This window comes from Salvelinus alpinus, chromosome 3, assembly GCF_045679555.1.
Source record: "Salvelinus alpinus chromosome 3, SLU_Salpinus.1, whole genome shotgun sequence".
NCBI classification, from domain to species: domain Eukaryota; kingdom Metazoa; phylum Chordata; class Actinopteri; order Salmoniformes; family Salmonidae; genus Salvelinus; species Salvelinus alpinus.
The window spans coordinates 36,636,685-36,654,918 of NC_092088.1; the positions used below are offsets into that span (position 1 = coordinate 36,636,685).

The 18,234-nt window shown below is 44.2% G+C and overlaps 2 protein-coding genes across 5 annotated transcripts in view; one reads left to right on the forward strand and one right to left on the reverse strand.

Moving 5' to 3' along the window:
• LOC139570630 (NLR family CARD domain-containing protein 3-like) overlaps positions 1-18,234 on the reverse strand; it is a 68,647-nt gene that overhangs the window by 29,638 nt on the left and 20,775 nt on the right. The window contains exon 11 of one of the 4 annotated variants that reach the window (XM_071392663.1): positions 16,412-17,766. The exons of the other annotated variants lie outside the window; for them this stretch is intronic. Within the exon in view, the coding sequence (XP_071248764.1) occupies positions 17,240-17,766 (527 nt within the window). The 3' untranslated portion in view covers positions 16,412-17,239. Of the gene's footprint in view, positions 1-16,411; positions 17,767-18,234 lie in introns of those variants that run through there. 4 annotated transcript variants of the gene reach the window in all.
• On the forward strand, positions 210-3,939 carry LOC139570632 (uncharacterized). Its single transcript, XM_071392666.1, has 10 exons — positions 210-963; positions 1,051-1,227; positions 1,318-1,379; positions 1,462-1,548; positions 1,630-1,671; positions 1,740-1,913; positions 1,993-2,028; positions 2,127-2,681; positions 2,963-3,074; positions 3,169-3,939. The coding sequence occupies exons 1-7, from the start codon at positions 900-902 to the stop codon at positions 2,026-2,028; spliced, it is 642 nt and encodes a 213-aa protein (XP_071248767.1). The 5' UTR covers positions 210-899; the 3' UTR covers positions 2,127-2,681; positions 2,963-3,074; positions 3,169-3,939.

An 18,234-nucleotide genomic window follows, 5' to 3' on the forward strand; every position in this document is an offset into this window, starting at 1 on the left:
GAAAGTTACTTTTGTTTGCTCTGCTCATTTACATATCAGGTTCTGCCTGTTCTCTCTCCCACTCCCTCTCTCTTTATAGCTCTTACAATGTGCGTTGGCATACATTCTACAACTGTCTGGAACTCTATTGGAGGGATGTGACACCATTCTTCCACAAGAAATTCCATAATTTGGTGTTTTGTTGATGGTGGTGTTCTATTGTGTTGAGACCTGGGGCCTGTTGCACAAAAGTAGAATTAAGACATCCGGGATAAATGACTCAGCTGAGCTCAATGAAGCCAAAACATGTGCGTCCAGGCTTAATTGGTTGCACAAAGACCAAGCCAGGATGAGCAGACACGGATTCATTAAGCCAGGTGAAACCAATCCTGGATAGGTGCGCGCTCACGGCTCACTCAAATAGACCCCGCCACAGATCACAGATTAACTGATTTACCATGGCAACTAGAGCCGCGTACTTTTCCCCGTCGGAAGCACAAATCCTCATGGAGGCATACGAGGAGGTAAAAGATATAATTAAGAAGAAAGGCAACACCGCCACAGTGATAAAGCAAAGAGAAAAAGCGTGGCAAAGTATTGCAGACCGCCTGAATGCGTAAGTAGTGCACAATTACACACTCACCGCTCCGCTGAAACATCACAATTACAATTCAAATATTTAATTCACATCTCCAAAAATGCAGTTGTACTGTAATTATGAAACGGTTAAATTTTTAATTGAAATGCACTGCAGATATGAGTGAAATTGTGTAAAGTAACTCCATCACACTGTATAAAGCTATGATAAATTTTTTGATATTTTTACTGAAAACAAGACAAAAATACCAAGTAATTTTTTGCAGTGTGACTCCATTAAATGTGTGTGTGTGTGTGTGTGTGTGTGTGTGTGTAGATTAAACATGAACGGGCCAAAACGGACATGGCAGCAGGTCAAAATCAAATACAAGAACATTCTGCAGAATGGTATGGTCCCTGACTAATATTTAACAAAGCACAAGCATATATTGTACCCAGAAGGTGCCTGCTCACACATTGTCTGTACTGTTTTAGCAGTGAAAAAGAATACCCACAGACAAGGCACGGGTGGTGGGTCACCAAAGGCTGACCTTACCTTAGCAGAGGACATGGCCTTGGAGCTAAATAAAGGCAGGCCCGTCTTAGAGGGGATCCCTGGGGGGAAAGAGACGAGCATAGGTTCCTCCCAAGATGCCACCCGCTTCATTCAAGGTATGTCCTTCCATCTCTACATGGGATACAACCACATTCATATTGAATCAATTTGGACTGTCTGACTTTGGTTTACCTATTGCCTTGCAGTGTCTGGCAGCACTGTGTTCCTGTTAGAGCCACCAGCACAAGCACCAGACGATGCTGATCCAGTGAGTACTCCATCAAAGGCATACTGTAGGCCTGGCATGTCTTGTCTACTAGCTTCAATATGAATCCGATTAAATGTGATAGGGTGAAGGCCCCAGTGCAGCAGCAACAGCACATGATGGAGACGATGATGAGGAGGAGACCATCTCTCTGGATTCCAGAAGGCATGAGGTATCATGTTAAGACTGTGAAAGTACTATTTACTCTACAATGGTGAGGAGTCCTCATCAAAAAATCTAATTTCTTTTACAGGACCCAGATGCTATACAGTGGGAAAACCAGCCTGGCAACATAGTGCGTATTAATAAAAGGACACCACATCCTGCCAAATTCCAGCTGCGCTAATTGTATTGTGTTCACAGAGCTCACAAGCTATCAGAAAGTTGTATGGCAACCACCTCCGGCGCCAAATAGAACTGGCAGACATAGACATTCAGTACAAGAAGAAAAAGATGGAAAATCTTGCACTGGAGTCCGAAATAAAAAAGAGGACAATTAGGAAACTGGACCTTGAAATAAAAAAACTTGAGAGGGAGGTGAGATATGCCTTCAATGTACACTGTATGCTAACTGTAACACAAATGTATTATTCATTATTTTTCTTTCCTCCCCCAGCTCCAAGAAGATGACACAGCTCAAAATAAAAATTAGGTATATTCTCGTAAAGTCAAGTGAGCCATGACATATGAGCTCTTATTGTGAGCACACAGGACGGTGGCATCTTTCTAAGGTTTTTTTTATTTTCCCAGCAATCAGTACAACCAAGTCATCGTTATAAGGCATCGCCCTCTTTTGCCCACCCCCCCAGCACCAGGTGTGGCCACTAGCCTATATGAAGGCCCAAAATTGTGTGTTCCTTTCTGCTCTGACAATGGCATGCCCATTCGTGCGAGATGTGGTGGATGAAGAAGCACTTGTGCTGAGGAGAGCCTTCAGGCGAGAAAGGGTCTTCAGGGACCGGTTGGACCCACTGGCCTTCCCTGATGACCATCTATATGAAAGATACAGGTTTTCTGCAGATGGCATCAGGTATCTATGCAGACTACTGGGTCCCAGGATTAAGCACCGCACTGCACGGAGCCATGCACTGAGTGTGGAGCAAATGGTTTGTGTGGCCTTGCGCTTTTTTGCTAGTGGAGCCTTCCTGTACTCAGTGGGGGATGCAGAACAGCTGAACAAGGCCACAATTTGCCGCACAATAAGGAGTGTGTGTCTGGCTATCAAAGCATTAGCAGATGTCTTCATCTCCTTCCCTGGCCACAGAAGACTCTGTGACATCAAAGAGGAGTTCTATAGGATTGCAGGTAAGAGGATCTACAAATTACAGGACAACTGTTAACACATAGTAGGATACTCATTACTTTGTGTGACAGGTTTCCCCAATGTCATTGGTGCAGTGGACTGCACACACATAAGGATAAAAGCCCCCTCAGGTGCCCATGAGGCCGATTTTGTGAATAGGAAATCCTTTCACAGCATTAATGTTCAGGTGAACATAACTTTTTGATATTGTCCATTGACGAACACTCTGCATTGCCAGTGATGTGCATTGATTGGTGTAATATTCCTCATCTTATGATTTCAGATGGTCTGCAATGCTGACTGTGTGATCAGCAATGTTGTGGCAAAATGGCCTGGCTCAGTCCATGACTCCAGAATCTTTCGGGCCTCTGAAATCTATCAGTGCCTATCACAAGGTAAGCCACACAACCCCTATTTATAACCATCATGGCTGTGTCAAGAATATCACTGTGTTTATGAGGTAGTAATGATGAGATTTTGTGTTGACAGGTGAATTCTCTGGTGTGTTGCTGGGAGACAGGGGGTATGGCTGCCAGCCTTTTCTCCTGACACCTTTCACAGACCCCCAGGAAGCACAGCAGGCCTACAACCATGCCCATGCCAGGACCAGGGCCAGAGTTGAAATGACCTTTGGCCTCCTGAAGGCACGCTTTCACTGCCTTCACAAATTAAGGGTCAGCCCTGTTAGGGCATGTGATATTACTGTGGCTTGTGCTGTCCTCCACAATGTGGCCTGCCTGAGGAAGGAGAGGGCCCCCAGAGTGCCACCAGCCATGGACTGGGACAATCCGGCAATCTTCCCTGATGACGACAGTGGTCGGCTGCTGAGGGACCAATATGTGTTGAATTATTTTAGTTAGTATGTGTGCTTTCAATTTTGGTTAAATATGTCCTGCGGTGGCAGAGGAATTTGGGTTTTTTTGGGTTCGTTTTTTGACGAATTTGGCCTCTTATGATGTTTGTGCGGTATACTGTGTGTAATACAAGGCTGCAGGGAGGCTACTGCATCCATTCATTTGTCTGTTCAGTTGATGTGTATGGATTTGTCCTGCATTTATTTTAGTGTGCAGACATGCAGGGTGTGTTATATACAGACCTTTGAATGTGTATGTATCATTTTGTATAATATGCTTGGATTCTGTGCTTTCCATCTTGTAGAGTCACTGTGACTTCAGTTTCGAAAGGAGCTGATGGTTTACCTGCTTTGTTTTGTCCTTATTCAATAAAGGAACATAATGTTACACATTGTGTTTTTATATTCATATGGAATGTGTATTTGTTTATATGACAGAGTACTAGGGCCACACTGAAGAAAAAGGATAAAGTCATAAATTTATGAGGCTGGTTCTTTCTGCAGAAAAGCTACATATTGTTTTTACAGTTTTGATACTTATGACAATGTGATACTTAATATTCTGGCACATCAGCATGTCTTTGTTTATGAAACCATACTGAAGTACAATTTCACGAAATGCCCCACATCTGTCATTTTAACAACTGTCCTCCTTTAAAACAACTGGTTACAATATTATGACTTGTGTTTTTTTCCCCTCTGTGGCCCTAATATTCTATCATTTTATATATAGCCTTATAGTCTATGGGAAACTGTAAATTATCTAATGATAGCAACATCATCTAAAAATCATTTTTTATCCAAAATCATTGAAATTAATGATCACAAACGTTTAAATAATAACAGTGGGTCTAGTTATATGTGATAACAATGTATAGTGAGCAGTGAAATAACTATTGGTTTCCATTTGTGGTGACTGCTGACTGACATTAGGGATGAGATTAAATAGATCCTGGAATTTAGCCTGGTCTGGAGCAGGCTAGCTCCACAGAATAAATCTCCATGGTAATTTATACCATAACATATCCTCCTGCCCCCTATCCATTTTTAGTGCAACCGGATTACGGATCAATTGAGCCAGGATCACCAAGATATCCTGGCTTAATCCCTTATCCTAGTTTTGTGCAACAGGCCCCTGGTGACAGACGGACATGGCATATTGTGAAACATCAGCATGTTGAGCAGTCTTCACCACTGAAGCTCCTGACAAACGTGCCCCAACAATCACCAATCATTAAAACCTCTACTTCTTCACCCTCCCGGATACGGGATCCTCCTCATCAAAAAAGCTGACTAGCATAGCCTATCCTAACGGGACAGGGATATCATATAATATAATTTTCATAAAATCACAAGTCCAATACAGCAAATGAAAGATAAACATCTTGTGAATCCAGCCATCATTTCCGATTTTTAAAATGTTTTACAGCGAAAACACTATGTATTTCTATTAGCTAACCACAATAGCCAAACAGACAACCGCATATTTTCACCGTGTTTCCACCACATAGGTAGCTTTCACAAAACCGACAAAATAGAGATGAAAATTAATCACTAACCTTGAACAACTTCATCAGATGACAGTCTTGTAACATGTTATACAATACATTTATGTTTTGTTCAAAAATGTGCATATTTGAGGTATAAATCATAGTTTTACATTGCAGCCACCATCAAAAATAGCACCAAAGCAGCCAGAATAATTACAGAGACCAACGTCAAATACCTAAATACTCATCATAAAACATTTCTGAAAAATATATGGTGTACAGCAAATGAAAGACAAACATCTTGTGAATCCAGCCAATATTTCAGATTCTTTAAGTGTTTTACAGCGAAAACACAATTTAGCATTATATTAGCTTACCACAATAGCCAGAAACACAAGCCATTTACCAGCAGCAAAGGTTAGCGATCGTAACAAACCAGCAAAAGATATATAATTTTTGACTAACCTTCATAAACTTCATCAGATGACAGTCCTGTAACATCATATTACACAATGCATATAGGGTTTGTTCGAAAATGTGCATATGTAGCGGCACAAATCGTGGTTATACAATGTCAACAGTAGCCAAACTTCAAGCAATCTGTCCGGCGCCATCTTGGAGAGGCACCTAATCTAATCAATAACTAATCATAAACTTGACTAAAAAATACAGGTTGGACAGCAAATGAAAGATACATTAGTTCTTAATGCAACCGCTGTGTTAGATTTTTAAAATTAACGTTACTACGACATACAGCGTGCGTTACAGCGAGACCGTGCCGAAATTAATGGCGGAATTATTGTTTAACATTTTTCAACATAAATACGAATTAACAGCATAAAGACTTCTTACTTTTTGATGAGCTTCCATCAGAATCTTGGGCAAGTTGTCCTTTGTCCATAATAATCGTTGCTCGGCTGTAGAATGTCGTCTTCAACCGTGTAATTAGCAGCAAACATTAGCTATGTGGCCCAGACATGCCCAACTCTTCAAAACGCAGGACAAAGAAAATTCCGAAAATCGCAATATACTCATATAAACTGATATAACTCGGTTTAAAATAAATACGTTATGATGTTTCTAACACCTATAGCGAATAAAATCAGAGCCGGATATATCTAAGGCCTATAACGTGAGCTTTTCAGAATGCCATTCTGAGGTCTGTCTCGCGTCATGGCGATAGTTGAAAAGGCTGCACCCCTCGTGCCAAGCCCATTTATACGGCCTCAGATCTGCCTAGCAACACCATTTCAATTCTCAACGCTTGCTGACATCTAGGGGAAATCGTATGCAGTGCTTGTCGACCAATAGAATAATTGCAAATTATTTAACTGACCCAGGAACAGAGTTCCCAATTTCACGTTTTTGGGCACGTTTTTTTCTTAAAGTGAAAACAGCGCCCCCCTATTGACAATACGTTTTTTAAGCTCTTCCCGAGCAGGGTCACAGTCTCTCCTGGTTGCAGCTCCTCTCTCCCCAGGGATAGCAGCTCCTCTCTCCCCAGGGATAGCAGCTCCTCTCTCCCCAGGGGTAGCAGCTCCTCACTCTCCAGGGGTAGCAGCTCCTCACTCTCCAGGGGTAGCAGCTCCTCACTCTCCAGGGGTAGCAGCTCCTCACTCTCCAGGGGTAGCAGCTCCTCACTCTCCAGGGGTAGCAGCTCCTCACTCTCCAGGGGTAGCAGCTCCTCACTCTCCAGGGGTAGCAGCTCCTCTCTCTCCAGGGGTTGCAGCTCCTCTGTTCCCAGAAGTAGCAGCTCCTCTCTCCCCAGGGGTAGCAGCTCCTCTCTCCCCAGGGGTAGCAGCTCCTCTCTCCAGGGGTAGCAGCTCCTCTCTCTCCCCCAGGTGTAGCAGCTCCTCTGTCCCCAGGGGTAGCAGCTCCTCTATCCCCAGGGGTAGCAGCTCCTCTCTCACCAGGGGTAGCAGCTCCTCTGTCCCCAGGGGTAGCAGCTCCTCTGTCTCCAGGGGTAGCAGCTCCTCTGTCCCCAGGGGTAGCAGCTCCTCTGTCCCCAGGGGTAGCAGCTCCTCTGTCCCCAGGGGTAGCAGCTCCTCTCTCCCCAGGGGTAGCAGCTCCTCTCTCCCCAGGGGTAGCAGCTCCTTTCTCCCCAGGTGTAGCAGCTCCACTCTCCCCAGGGGTAGCAGCTCCTCTGTCCCCAGGGATAGCAGCTCCTCTCTCCCCTATTCTGTTGCTGTCTCTGTGTCTTGTCTGGTGTCTCTCTCCATCATATCCTATAATTTTGTTGATGTCTCTGTGACAATATTTCGAGAATAAAGTGGTAATATTTTTAGAATAAAGTGGCAATATTTTGAGAATAGACTCTGAATTTAATTGTTAGATTAAAGTCTGTTATATTTCTAGATGAATGTAGGGGATGTGTTTAAGTGCATGTCTCCCTGGCTACCTGTTGCTGTACCACTGTTGAAATGCCTCAGTTAGATGTCCTGGATGTACACAGAATTGGCTTTACTAAAGTTTGTATCATTCACAACTAAAGTTGCCAAATAACTGTTTCAACATAGACACTTCATATGCTCGCTCCGGAATGAGAAATATATGCTTTCTATTTTATTCAGCTAAATTAAATTATATTCTTCTTACTATAAAATCATATAATATAAAAGAATGGCACAGGACTTATAAGCATATATTGTCTTCTAATTGAACAAGCCTACATCCTATGGCATGGAGCATAGCCAGAAACAATCAGTATCTAGTCAGCTAAATGAACAAGCCTACATCCTATGGCATGGAGCATAGCCAGATAACATACAGTAGTTGACTCATATTCTGTTCACCTGAAATACATTTTCTTCATATCATGTTTCTTTAGACCTGTCTAAAATAAATTATGGATTTATTGTGATGGTGAATATTAAATTTAGACTTTTTAAATGCAGATGTTCCAAAGGTGCTCATCAGTGGTTTGTATGAGGCTTGTAGACAGTGGTTTGTATGAGGCTTGTAGACAGTGGTTTGTATGAGGCTTGTAGACAGTGGTTTGTAGGAGGCTTGTAGACAGTGGTTTGTAGGAGGCTTGTAGACAGTGGTTTGTATGAGGCTTGTAGACAGTGGTTTGTATGAGGCTTGTAGACAGTGGTTTGTGTGAGGCTTGTAGACAGTGGTTTGTGTGAGGCTTGTAGACAGTGGTTTGTGTGAGGCTTGTAGACAGTGGTTTGTGTGAGGCTTGTAGACAGTGGTTTGTGTGAGGCTTGTAGACAGTGGTTTGTATGAGGCTTGTAGACAGTGGTTTGTATGAGGCTTGTAGACAATGGTTTGTATGAGGCTTGTATACAGTGGTTTGTATGAGGCTTGTCTACAGTGGAGGACTGGAGTTGATAAACGTGTTTATGTTAATTAACGGCCATTTCCCTTGAGACCAACATGACAATAACCGGCTGACAAAATATCATGACCGCCACAGCTCTAGGCCTGTGTCTGGGCCACCTAAATCATCAACTTCCCTCCACAATCTAACCACAAATCTGTTGTTCTTTTCCCCTCCCTTTCTGGCTGCCCTCCCTCTTCCCTTCTCAGTTCAAGTTTGTTTATTATATACACATGATATACACTGTGTGCAAAACATTAGGAATACCTGTTTTTTTACACGACAGACTGACCAGGTGAATCCAGGTGAAAGCTATGATCCCTTATTTATGTCACCTAGGGCTGTGTCGGTCATGACATTTTGTCACCCGTTGATTGTTTTGCAGATAACTGACAGTCTCATGGTAATTGACCCTTAATTAACATCAATACAATTAGCATCTCCTGGATTCCACGCAAAGACTACAAGCCAATGATACAGACCTTTAGAACATCTACATTTGAAAAAGTCCAATAAATCCATGTAATATAGCCTACACCTTCACAATAACTATTTTATTTATTTTAGACAGGTCTAAAGAAACATGACATGAAGAAAATCTATTTCAGAAGAACACACAAAGAATCCAGGCTGTATCCCAACTGGCCGTGATTGGGAGTCCCATAAGGCGGCGCAAAATTGGCCCAGCTTCGTCCAGGTTTGGCCGGGGTAGGCCGTCATTGTAAATAAGAACTTGTTCTTAACTGACTTGCCCAGTTAAATAAAGGTTCAATAAAATAATAATAATAATAATTAGGGGTTCAATTAGGAAAGTTGAAATGTAAAAAAGATTCTTACAAGAACCTTTTCATCTTTAGAGTTCCTCTGGTGTCCCGCTTGTCGAAAGGAATGGACCAAGGTGCAGCGTGGTAGGCGTACATTTTCCTTTATTAAATGAACACCGAACAAAAACAACGAAATGAACAAACGAAACGTGACGCTATACAAATAGTGCTGACAAGCAACTAAACATAGACAAGATCCCACAAAGCACAATGGGAAAATGGCTACCTAAATATGATCCACCATACCAGGCCAACATAAACCATTAAATCACCTAGATGATCCACCCTAGTCACTATCACGCCCCAACCAACAGAGAATAAACAGCTCTCTATGGTTAGGGCGTGACATCTGGGAACATTTCCTATCAATGGGTTCACATTTGAACCTTTCCTAATCAATGGGTTCGTATTTAAAACTTTCTTATCATAACTGGTTATTGGAGGAACCTGAAGACGAATAGGTTCCAGGAGGAACCTTTCAAAATGCTGGCGCCCTCTTATTATCAATAGCTTCCGCATGACTACTACCACCCGCATCAACACTGCATTCTAGTGTCTCTGAACAGCTACTACCACCCACATCAACATTCCATTCCAGGACAGCCTAGTAGCTACACAAAAACACTTGCTGGAAAACAGTTTCTCGAAATTTACACAACAAACTCCTGCTAAGTGGTAGTCCCTGTTCTGCATTCTCTAGTGAGAAGAACGTCAAGGAATGTTTGCTAGCTAGCTGGCTTATTTTAGCTAGCTAATGTCAATTACCTCTGGTCAATTCTTTGTAGCTAGCTAAGGTTTTGACTCCATTGGTTCCTGATACCAATCACCCAATTGGTTCCAAGCCCAAACCTGAGTTTAAACCAGCACTCTGTTTTTCGTCAGCTGTATGGGGACAGGACCCCCAACTGCTGTATGGGGACAGGCCCCCCACATGGTGTATGGGGACAGGAGCCCCACCTGCTGTATGTGGTCAGGACCCCCAACTGCTGTATGGGGACAGGCCCCCCACATGGTGTATGGGGACAGGACCCCACCTGCTGTATGGGGACAGGCCCCCACCTGCTGTATGGGGACAGGACACCACCTGCTGTATGGGGACAGGACCCCCACCTGCTGTATGGGGACAGGACCCCCTCATGGTTTATGGTGACAGGACCCCACCTGCTGTATGGGGACAGGACCCCCTCATGGTGTATGGGGACAGGCCTTCCACCTGCTGTATGGGGACAGGCCCCCCACCTGCTGTATGGGTGCAGGCCCTCCACCTGCTGTATGGGGACAGACCCCCCACCTGCTGTATGAGCGCAGGCCCTCCACCTGCTGTAGGAATTTGCATGCCAAAGCAAGGCTCTAATCAAGAGTGGCCCACTGGCTTCACCTAGTGGATTTTCACAGCTATAGAAAAGAATTACAACACATTTTATTATGTGTGCGTGGACTGTATCTATAATGTTATCTCTCTCCCAATGCATAAGAAGTTTTAATTGTTTTATTTAAAAGTTTTTAATATTTAGTTTTTGCAGACATTTTAAGAATGGAAGACATACAATTTGAGGTAATTAATTGTATTACTATATTGTATTTTGTGTAAACTATCTGTGTTTGTAAGTAAAACATGTATATTGTAATATTATGTAAATCTCTACAGGTTACCCTACATTTACACAGGAGGAACCCTACATTTACACAGGAGGTACCCAAAGTAATTGATGTGGATCAAGAACCAACACCCCCACCAACACCAACACTGCCGGGGCGGCAGGTAACCTAGTGGTTAGAGTGTTGGGCTAGTAATCAAAAGGTTGCAAGACCAACTCCCTGAGCTGACAAGGTAAAAATCTGTCATTATGCCTCTGAATAAGGCAGTTAACCCACTTTTCCTAGGCCATCATTGAAAATAAGAATTTGTTCTTAACTGACTTGCCTAGTTAAATAAAGGTACAAAAATTGGTTATTGTTATAGAGGATAAAGAACCAACACCCCAACAGAAGTGATTGTTATGGATAAAGAACCAACACCCCAACAGAAGTGATTGTTATAGAGGATCATGAACCAACACCCCAACAGAAGTGATTGTTATAGAGGATAAAGAACCAACAACCCAACAGAAGTGATTGTTATAGAGGATAAAGGCCTAACACCCCAACATAAGTGATTGTTATAGAGGATAAAGAACCAACACCCCAACAGAAGTGATTGTTATAGAGGATAAAGGCCAAACACCCCAACAGAAGCCAAATTAACGAGACTGACCCAACCCCCACACAAAAACTCACACCTCCTATAACTCCTGCAAATGAGGACACATTATCACAGGTACTCCCAGAACTTAGCTCCTTAATTAACCAAATTAATGAGCTGACTCCTCCCTCAACACCACCCCCCACAACTAACCCTCCTACAGCCCCTGTAGGCCATGAGGACACCTAACCCTCCTACAGCCCCTGCAGGTCATGAGGACACCTAACCCTCCTACAGCCCCTGCAGGCCATGAGGACACCTAACCCTCCTACAGCCCCTGCAGGCCATGAGGACACCTAACCCTCCTACAGACCCTGTAGGCCATCAGGACACCTAACCCTTCTACAGCCCTGCAGACCACGAGGACACCTAACCCTCCTACAGCCCCTGTAGGCCATGAGGACATCTAACCTGTTCAGTGTGTCAGGCTACACCAGACAGGGGGGGGGGGGCACTCTTGTCAGTATAACTGTTCAGTGTGTCAGGCTACACCAGCCAGGGGGGGGACTCTTGTCAGTATAACTGTTCAGTGTGTCAGGCTACACCAGACAGGGGGGGCACTCTTGTCAGTATAACTGTTCAGTGTGTCAGGCTACACCAGACAAGGGGGGGGGAGGAGTCTTGTCAGTATAACTGTTCAGTGTGTCAGGCTACACCAGACAGGGAGGGGGGGGGCAGTCTTGTCAGTATAACTGTTCAGTGTGTCAGGCTACACCAGACAGGGGGGGGGGGGCATTCTTGTCAGTATAACTGTTCAGTGTGTCAGGCTACACCAGACAGGGGGGGGACACTCTTGTCAGTATAACTGTTCAGTGTGTCAGGCTACACCATACATAGGGGGGGCACTCTTGTCAGTAAACCTGTTCAGTGTGTCAGGCTACACCAGCCAGGGGGGGGACACTCTTGTCAGTATAACTGTTCAGTGTGTCAGGCTACACCAGACAGGGGGGGCACTCTTGTCAGTATAACTGTTCAGTGTGTCAGGCTACACCAGACAGGGGGGGGGGGCACTCTTGTCAGTATAACTGTTCAGTGTGTCAGGCTACACCAGCCAGGGGGGGACTCTTGTCAGTATAACTGTTCAGTGTGTCAGGCTACACCAGACAGGGGGGGCACTCTTGTCAGTATAACTGTTCAGTGTGTCAGGCTACACCAGACAGGGGGGGGGGGCACTCTTGTCAGTATAACTGTTCAGTGTGTCAGGCTACACCAGACAAGGGGGGGGGGGACTCTTGTCAGTATATCTGTTCAGTGTGTCAGGCTACACCAGACAGAGGGGGGGGGGGGGAACTCTTGTCAGTATAACTGTTCAGTGTGTCAGGCTACACCAGACTGGGGGGGGGGCACTCTTGTCAGTATAACTGTTCAGTGTGTCAGGCTACACCAGACAGGGGGGGGGGGGGGGCATTCTTGTCAGTATAACTGTTCAGTGTGTCAGGCTACACCAGACAGGGGGGGGATTCTTGTCAGTATAACTGTTCAGTGTGTCAGGCTACACCAGACAGGGGGGGGACACTCTTGTCAGTATAACTGTTCAGTGTGTCAGGCTACACCAGACAGGGGGGGGGGGGGCATTCTTGTCAGTATAACTGTTCAGTGTTTCATGCTACACCAGACAGGGGGGGGGGGGGCACTCTTGTCAGTATAACTGTTCAGTGTGTCAGGCTACACCAGACAGGGGGGGGGGGGGGACTCTTGTCAGTATATCTGTTCAGTGTGTCAGGCTACACCAGACTGGGGGGGGCACTCTTGTCAGTATAACTGTTCAGTGTGTCAGGCTACACCAGACGGGGGGGGGGGGGGCATTCTTGTCAGTATAACTGTTCAGTGTGTCAGGCTACACCAGACAGGGGGGTGGGGGGGCACTCTTGTCAGTATAACTGTTCAGTGTGTCAGGCTACACCAGACAGGGGGGGGGACACTCTTGTCAGTATAACTGTTCAGTGTGTTAGGCTACACCAGACTGGGGGGGGCACTCTTGTCAGTATAACTGTTCAGTGTGTCAGGCTACACCAGACAGGGGGGTGGGGGGGCACTCTTGTCAGTATAACTGTTCAGTGTGTCAGGCTACACCAGACAGGGGGGGGGACACTCTTGTCAGTATAACTGTTCAGTGTGTCAGGCTACACCAGACAGGGGGGGGGGCACTCTTTTCAGTATAACTGTTCAGTGTGTCAGGATGAAACATGTCTGATGCAACGTACAACTAACGCCATGTCCGTACAACTAACGCCTTGTGAGGATTGTCATCGTACATGTCGTTCCTCCTACTGCTAAGAAAAACACAAAATTGAAACATGGCATCCCAAGGCATGTAAATCTGTCAGCTGGTATTACCTCAACAAGAATCGCAATTATAGCGTTAAAATAGACAATCCCCAACCTCACATATGTGGTATCCTACACTGCCCTGTCTGTAAAGGTATGTGGTATCCTACACTATTCTGTCTGTAAAAGCATGGGGTATCCTACACTGCCCTGTCTGTAAAGGTATGTGGTATCCTACACTGTCCTGTCTGTAAAGGTATGTGGTATCCTACACTGCCCTGTCTGTAAAGGTATGTGGTATCCTACACTGCCCTGTCTGTAAAGGTATGTGGTATCCTACACTGCCCTGTCTGTAAAGGTATGTGGTATCCTACACTGCCCTCTCTGTAAAGGTATGTGGTATCCTACACTGCCTTGTGAGTAAAGGTATGTGGTATCCTACACTGTCCTGTCTGTAAAGATATGTGGTATCCTACACTGCACTGTCTGTAAAGGTATGTGGTATCCTACACTGGCCTGTCTGTAAAGGTATGTGGTATCCTACACTGCCCTGTCTGTAAAGGTATGTGGTATCCTACACTGTCCTGTCTGTAAAGGTATGTGGTATCCTACACTGCCCTGTCTGTAATGGTATGTGGCATCCTACACTGTCCTGTCTGTAAAGGTATGTGGTATCCTACACTGGCCTGTCTGTAAAGGTATGTGGTATCCTACACTGGCCTGTCTGTAAAGGTATGTTGTCTCCTACACTGGCCTGTCTGTAAAGGTATGTGGTATCCTACACTGCCCTGTCTGTAAAGGTATGTGGTATCCTACACTGTCCTGTCTGTAAAGGGCCTTTGAAAAGCTGAGACACTGAAGTGGTTCAGGAAGTGGAACATGAGTGCTACCTTCAACCATTGGATGAATATGGACATTCAGAGACGTTTGTGTTTTCTGATTTTGGGAGTAATCAGCAATCAGGGGTTCACCTGCCTATTTTTGAATCTACCATGATTTTCAAGGGTGAAAAGTGGTCGGCAGAGGGCCCCAACCGTGCAATACTCTTTCTAAAACATTTCAGAAAACCCAAGTACAAAAACTTCACTTTTATAGCTCACAATGCCAGAGCCAATGATTCTTATCTTCTTGTGAACCTCTTGATACAACAAGGTGTTGCACCACGGGCCATAGCCCAAGGTAGTAAAATCTTGTGTTTTGTAGACCCAGCCTTCAACCAGAGGTACATTGACAGTTTAAGTTTCTTACCCATGAGATTGGGCTTTGAAAACTCTGTGAAAGGATGGTTTTCTAATTTCTTCACATCTGAAGAGAATCTGCATTTTGTTGGATCTTATCCTGGTCCCGAAATGTACGTGTGTGATCTTATGTCTCCCAAAGAGAGAGAGAGATATTCATGACTTGGTATGAGAAAGTAATCCATAATACCTTTGATTTCCATAAAGAGATGGAATTATGCTGTGACAATGATGTGGTTATCCTGCTTGAATGATGCCTCAGATTCAGAGAAGAGGTAATCAAAGATGCCGGCATTGACCCCTGGAGTTGTACAACTATTGCATCGGCATGCATGAAAACCTATCGTACACACTTTTTACCTCCAGCATCTATAGCTATTCCATCGCCTGACGACTACCGTAGACAATACAAGTCAAACTCTAGCGGCTCCATCCATAGCTATTCCATCACCTGACAACTACCGCAGACAATACAAATCAAACTCTAGCGGCTCCATTCAATGGTTGGAGTACTTGTCACAGAATAAAAACATTTTTACTCAACATACTTTGTATAAAGGGGAGAAAAAAATGTTGACCCTAAATTGTAGATGGTTACTAACAGATTGACGGTGTTGAGACAGTGTTTGAGTACAACGGTTGTTTCTTCCACGGTTGTAAATCTTGCTTTGGACCCCAGGCCATGTGTGTCTTAACCCAAAATACTTTTGGGGATATTTAATTGTTAAAGTCAAGGATGCTAAGGTTAATGATGGTGCCGATGAAGGGTTGAGCTATGATGAGGATGATGTGTTGATGAGGATGATGTGTTGATGTATGATGCGGCTAAACTGCTTGACACAATAATGTCTGAGGTAGAGCCTATACTGATTGAAGATAGCATCAATGAGGAATATGATCAGGATATAGATCTTCAAGATAGGTTTCTCACAGCCTTTTACAGGACTCTAAAAGACAGAGAGGTGCAGTTACTAGATAGGTTTCTCACAGCCTTATACAGGGCTCTAAAAGACAGACAGGTCCAGTTACTAGATAGGTTTCTCACAGCCTTTTACAGGACTCTAAAAGACGGAGAGGTCCAGTTACTAAATAGGTTTCTCACAGCCTTTTACGGGACTCTAAAAGACGGAGAGGTCCAGTTACTAGATAGGTTTCTCACGGCCTTTAACAGGACTCTAAAAGACGGAGAGGTCCAGTTACTAAATAGGTTTCTCACAGCCTTTTACAGGACTCTAAAAGACGGAGAGGTCCAGTTACTAGATAGGTTTCTCACGGCCTTTAACAGGACTCTAAAAGACAAAGAGGTCTAGTTACTAGATAGGTTTCTCACGGCCTTTTACAGGACTCTAAAAGACAGAGAGGTGCAGTTACTAGATAGGTTTCTCACAGCCTTTTACAGGACTCTAAAAGACAGAGAACTAGTGTGTCAGGACAGATGATAACACAGAAGGATTACCACGCTTTACATTGTTTTACCTGGAGGGAGGGAACTTGATTTAAAAGGTATTGATTTTATTAGAAGGTTTACATTGCAAACAGATTGTTGGGCTTAGATTCCATACAGATTGAGTCTGCCTTGATGTCAGCATTGCACATTCTTCTCTCACATCCTTGTCTATTTAGTTATTTAGTTGGGATTGTTAGTTTAACCTCAACACACTCTGCAGATACAGCTGTAACCTGTAGAGTTAATACAGAGATGTTCAAGCACTGTATTGTAGTCAACCTTTATGGAATGTAGTCATTCATAATGTCATCTCTTTCCAAAGGTGCCAAAGGAACAAAAAGGTATTGGTCGACAGTAGAGGTGGATGCAGTTGAAGATTCCTCGATGAATTTATCCGAATGGGAAAAACGCCTGGAAAACAAGACTGTGAGAAATGCATTGCTGCTTCTCCCCAAGTGCTAGTAAACAGGGACTGGAGAGCAGTAAAGTTCTATGTACACAACAGAATAGTACAGTTCTATGTACACAACAGAATAGTTGCAGATCAGAGACAATAAGTGTATGAGATGCTTCTGGCTATCTTGGTGTACCTCTGAATATTTAATGGGACACACTTGACTTAAGCTCATAGGCAGATGACGAATGTCCTCCATCTCATTCTGTTCGGGGGAAGTTTTCCCAGGTGGGTTGTTCACTTTTGGAGTGACTAAGGTCTTCAAAATACAAAGCCTGCTGGAGTCTTGTGGAAAGACTGCATGTTGTTTTGGGAGTATTGAGTAACGTGTGTGTCCAGTGTGTGTGTGTCCAGTGTGTGTGTGTGTGTGTGTGTGTGTCCAGTGTGTGTAAGTGTGTGTCCTGTGTGTGTCAGGTTATTATTTACAGGGACACTGAGGAGTCAACATCATAAACCCTAAACCCTGGATAGAGGGGTTCAGTGAATGTGGAGGTGAATGTGATCAGGTGGGTCAGTGTGTCAGAGGAGGCTCTATAGAAGGACAGAGTGCCAGCTGGCCAGTCCAGATACACTCCTACTCTGTGGGAGCTGGAGGGGCAGACGTCTATGCTAATGGAATTATTATTGTGACAGGCTCTGTAACTGATGTCAGAGCAGAACAGACTCCAGGATTTGTCATTGTATCCAAGATAACAGTCATTAAACTCTCCTCTCCTGTTTGTTCCTTTATATGTCACTCCTATAACAACCTCTCTCCCACTCCACTCTATCTCCCAGTAACAGCGCCCAGTCAGACCCTCTCTACACAGCACCTGCTGCCAGTCCTCAAATCTCTCTGGGTGTTCTGGATACGGCTGCAGCTGTCTCCTCCATGTCACCTTTCTGTTCTCCTCAGACAGAGAGAGGAGTCTGTTTACTGTGTTTAGGTCCAGTGTGAGATCACAGACATCTGATGGATGAAACCAGACACAATATTAGAAATCATCATCATTCACATTAGAATGTTAACTCACTTTTCACTAATTCATTTAAAGTAGATGTTTCTAGGTATCAAAAGGAGAAGTTTAGGTAACTTGAGACTTGTTGAATGATCATATGTTATACTGTATGGTAATATAAAACACACTTATTCCCATTAATTACACACACACACACACATCATGACCACGAACACACATTTCACAAACAAACACTTCTTATATAACACGAGCGCGCCACACACACACACTCACCTGTATGCATCATGAACACAAACAAACACTTCTAACAGAACACACACACACACGTACACACATACATCCACACACACACACACACTGGACACACACACACCTGTAATCATGAACTTAAACACACATTTCTTATGTAACACAAACATGCCACACACACACACAGACACACACATTGTCAAAGCAAC